Source organism: Nematolebias whitei, chromosome 1, assembly GCF_014905685.2.
Source record: "Nematolebias whitei isolate Nwh7 chromosome 1, NemWhi1, whole genome shotgun sequence".
Taxonomy (NCBI): Eukaryota; Metazoa; Chordata; class Actinopteri; order Cyprinodontiformes; family Rivulidae; genus Nematolebias; species Nematolebias whitei.
The window spans coordinates 8,864,623-8,868,988 of NC_056498.1; the positions used below are offsets into that span (position 1 = coordinate 8,864,623).

General features: G+C 42.1%; 1 protein-coding gene across 1 annotated transcript in view; it reads right to left on the reverse strand.

Moving 5' to 3' along the window:
* Positions 1 to 250: 250 nt before the first annotated feature.
* LOC119415115 overlaps positions 251 to 4,366 on the reverse strand; it is a 4,788-nt gene continuing 672 nt past the window's right edge. Inside the window, exons 2-6 of the mRNA XM_037682264.1 lie at positions 2,715 to 2,831; positions 2,490 to 2,632; positions 2,157 to 2,360; positions 1,815 to 2,047; positions 251 to 1,047 (exon numbers count right to left, since the gene is read on the reverse strand). Coding sequence (XP_037538192.1) covers positions 869 to 1,047; positions 1,815 to 2,047; positions 2,157 to 2,360; positions 2,490 to 2,632; positions 2,715 to 2,831 — 876 coding nt within the window. The 3' untranslated portion in view covers positions 251 to 868. The remainder of the gene's footprint in view (positions 1,048 to 1,814; positions 2,048 to 2,156; positions 2,361 to 2,489; positions 2,633 to 2,714; positions 2,832 to 4,366) is intronic.

Here is a 4,366-nt window from a genome sequence, read left to right on the forward strand (position 1 = left end):
GGCTCACTCCAAGTCAGTTGTGAAAGGGATCAAGACTAGACTCGGTTTATCAGGAAGTGCAGGTTATAAGCTTTGTTCCCAAAGGTTTAAGATGAAAACAACAGATAAGAGTCAGCTATTTCACATTTTACCAGTCTTGAAATATTCTGCATAACTGTAGATAACCCAGTTACCAATCTGATGTTTCTATTTGGACCTTTGGCAAAACTTGCCCATTGCAAGAAAAAAATGAACATGCAGTGACTTTTCAATTGAAATTGTTTATTAATCTAGCACAAAGTTACGACAAAATTTGTCTTCACACATTATAAAAGCAAATAAGTAAATGTTAACATTCAAATGAAGTAATCATTCAGTCTGCGTTGAATCTTCATCACAATCTCCCATCCTGAACAAGAACAGTTTGGCCACAGTGGGAAGGAAAACCTCCCTGAAGAAACCTCCAGCAGAACCAGGATCGAACCAGGCTCAGGATCTGTCTTGACTGGCTGAGTCTGAGAGGACAGAAAAGAGATGTTCGGGTGGCACTCTGCTGGAAGGTCAGGGCATCAATGCATAGCCTCTGGCTCCGAGATGGGAAGAAGAACATGCAACCCATCTGGTCCAGGATGGCTTCCTGCTTCATCAACTCCTCCCATTGTGAAAATAAGATGTAATAAGTGTACATGCAGTACCATGTCAGTGTATGTAGATCACTCTCCGGTTTATTTCCAGTCTCGATCTCTAATGATGTTGTGTGGTTTGATTGGTCCTCTTTACCTGCCACCACCTTCCCATGGTAGACAACTTCTCCTTGTTGAAAATCCCGTGTGGTTTACAACGCCCCCGTTTTTCCCTCTCAATGTCCTTCGCAAGCAGGCCTCTATTTTTATGACTTGATGGACTTCTTTGTCAAGTCTGAATTGATTGCATCCTTCCCGTTTCTGGATGACTTCCAATCCATGATGACTGAAGACGCAGTAGGAATGTTGTTTTTCCAACCCATTGATTTAATCCATGCCTTAATGCGACTTTCACTGGGCAGGCAAGAAAAGTGTCTAAAGTGTTCTATGATGGAAGAAAACATAACGATCATTGATATAAACAGCATACAGTGAACTACCGTATTTTCCGCCGTACAAGTTGCTCTGCCCCATAAGTCTCATCAGTCTAAATAATTCTAATAAAGTGGAACAATCCATAAATACGTCGCCTCACTGTATACGTCGCATCTATTATGCATCACAGCTGACGCGTCGCGTTTGTTATGCGTCACCGCTGACCACCCAGAAATGTGGACCGGTGTTGTGCCAAAAATCAATTGACAAGATTAACACTTAACAACAATTACAATTATTTGTTTGCTCGACTTTATAGTAAAGTTGTGTCTCAGTTGAAGGTTTACTTAATAAATGCACTTCAATGGTCAAATTGCATTACGCCGGGGCGGCGCAGCGAAATGAAGCTGTTTTGACGGTTGATCCAAGCGAGCAAAACGAAGGTGGCAGGCTACGGCAAGCCAATCGTGTCATTGATAGCTACTTTTACCTGTAACATGATACAACGGCATGCCATACTACTTGACTGACATCTAACGGCTGAAAATGGTAGTGTTCAATATTTTCAGTCAGAAAGAATGAAAACGGTCATATCTCAGCCAAAAATTGGTTTATGAATATTGGAATAAATCCACAAATATGTCGCTTCGGATTTATAAGTTTAAGGGGCATGCAATTTGTGCAACCCCCCCCCCCACCCCCCCAAAAAAACATGACTTATAGGGCGAAAAATACAGTAAATAGTTTAACGTGGAATAACTCAAGAAGAAAACTTACTGAGCACATGGTTGATACGTAGCTTCATCTGAGCCTTTATCCACCTCTCGTAGAGTATCCTCTGGTATTGCTGTGAAATGGCCACGCGCACTTCTTTAGAGGGAACTTCCTCATTCACCGAAACGGGATGTGTTTCCAGCAGCTTGTCAAATGCCATCAGAACATTAATCTGCATATTGCAGCTAGTTGACAGACTGGCCTCGTCACATCTGCTTCTTCGCTTAGATTTGCTTCTAAATAAGACATGAGATCCAAGAAATGGTTAAAATTTAGTAGTTCATGTGAAAATAAATGGTTACATGGTTTATTGTTTAGAAAATGTGAACTGTACAACTATCTTACCTTGAGTCACCTGCAGCACTGTTCAAAATTAATCGTGCCTGCACAATGTTTTTCGGTATCGACATCCGGTAGCGCCTTTCAGCTGTTGCATTTGATTGTCTTAGGTAATCAGCCACCAGCGCCTTTTCAGCATCTGTTTTTATTTTGACTGAGGTCTCATACACCCTGCGAGCTTCCAGGTTGCAAACTGGTTTTAGGTTGTATCTAAAAGAGAGTTCAAGAGGAAAATGCTGTAAATTTCCCAACCTAACATGAGTTCTGAGAGAACTGCAACTTCTAACAGATTTACACATAAGAGGAAATTAATCCTGACGTCAACTTATGTCAACTTACTTTAAATGAAGTCTGTTTATGTCATTGGATGGATTATAAATAGATGTCCCTATGGAGGAAAGGAAAAAACTTCCCTTATCCATGTCACATGCACTGGTCCTCAGAATCTGTGGCCGGATTATGGTGTAATATATGTCAAACCACTGTAGGTAAAAATAAAAATAATAATTTTAGTTCCTAAAATGGCACAAAGGGCAAATTCAAGATATATATTATTTTATGTACCATCTCCTCCTCCTGGTCCAAGGCAAACATTGCCATTTGTGCTGTCGTCTTATGCTCTTTCACACCCACCACCACGTACCCTTTTTCTGATGGCGTGCGTGCGGTCCACTCCTCTACCTGTTCAGAATCAGAATAAGCTTTATTATCACTGTACCGAGATGCAGTGACATTATTTTTTTCATTCAACCTATATTTAGACAGGTTAATCCCATTGAGCCTCGAGGACTCATTTACAAGAGAGACCTGAATTATGATTTGACTGATTATGATGATTATGATCCGATTTTGTTCGTACAGTCGTCCGAAAGATTGGGGGGGGGGGAAGAGAGATTTTGCAATAGATTAAGTTTTTCCTTAGTTTATCCATGTCCCAGGAGCAATTTGATAGTCGGCCTGCTTTCGAGGTCAAACAGGGGAGTCAGATTCAGATAAGCCACAATTGTTGATTTCTTCAGGCAGAAGGTTTTGTTCAGTACTTTTGATCCAAAATTACCAGATTTGTGGGCATTCTACTGATTCGTGCTATGGGCCTCCTTCAAGGTTGTCTCCAACATGCTGGTGAGTCCTAGAAGACGCAGGTGGCCTGCGATTCTCACTTATCACTTCCATCTTATGGTTTAGCTTGTAAATCAGCTGATTTTGAGAACTCCTAGCACGAACCAAACCATCAAGGCAGGCAGCCTGACGAGGGCCAAATTAGCTGCAGCCGTCTTCTTTGTATGTTGATAGACCAGGAGCCAGCCGATTCCAAAAAGCAGGAAACCTGTTATAAATACGATTGTATATGTATTTGGCATCCTCATGAGACAAATGGAAAGACACATCAGCCCCCACATCCATGATGTATCCTGCAGCGTGAGTCTCAGCAGGACAGAAGGGCTCTCCAGGACCCTGTCGCTTTGTTGAAAAGATTTTGTCCATTGCGTTAAAAGTCCAGCTCACCAGATCCATAACAGTATTTTTCATTTGGAAGATATGCAACAGGAGCTCCGAGACACAAACAGAGAGCAACAACGCAGAAGAAGAGAACAGGGGACGGAGAGAAAATGTGTCCGCCTTGTGAGAGAGTGAATGCAGAAACATGACTGAAAGTATTCAAAACAGTTCAATCTGGTCCTCTGGACATTCAAAAAAACAAAAAACAAAACAAAGCAAAAAAAATATAGAAACGTTTCGTCTCTCATCCGAGAGACTTCCTCAGTCTGAGGTGCTGTATTCAGCTCAGTCTCTTAAATAGCACCTTCTCAGAGTGGATCAACCAGTTTGCTGCTGACAACCAAAACCAGCTGATCACATGATCAAGAAGGACCATCAGCCTAACAATGGATCATTAGCACACTGATGGCAGTTTACTATTCACAGAGGGCTGAGTGATACTAGCAATCACAGCATTGTAAGAGGGGGACAGTTGAACCCGGAGGCCTCCACCCCTGTTTAACGATGGACAATTTCTTTTTACAAAGATGGCCTCCTTTACTCCTCTCAAACCATCGTTCCTCTCTGTCCAGGATGTGAACATCTTCATCCCTGGAGATGAGTGTAGACCGCAGAATCCTGGCCTGATGATGTTGATCTTCTGTGCTGGGCCATCCTTTTGGCCAGTGGCCTTTGGAGCACAAGTTAGGAGTCATCAGGACTCTGTATCACAGAGC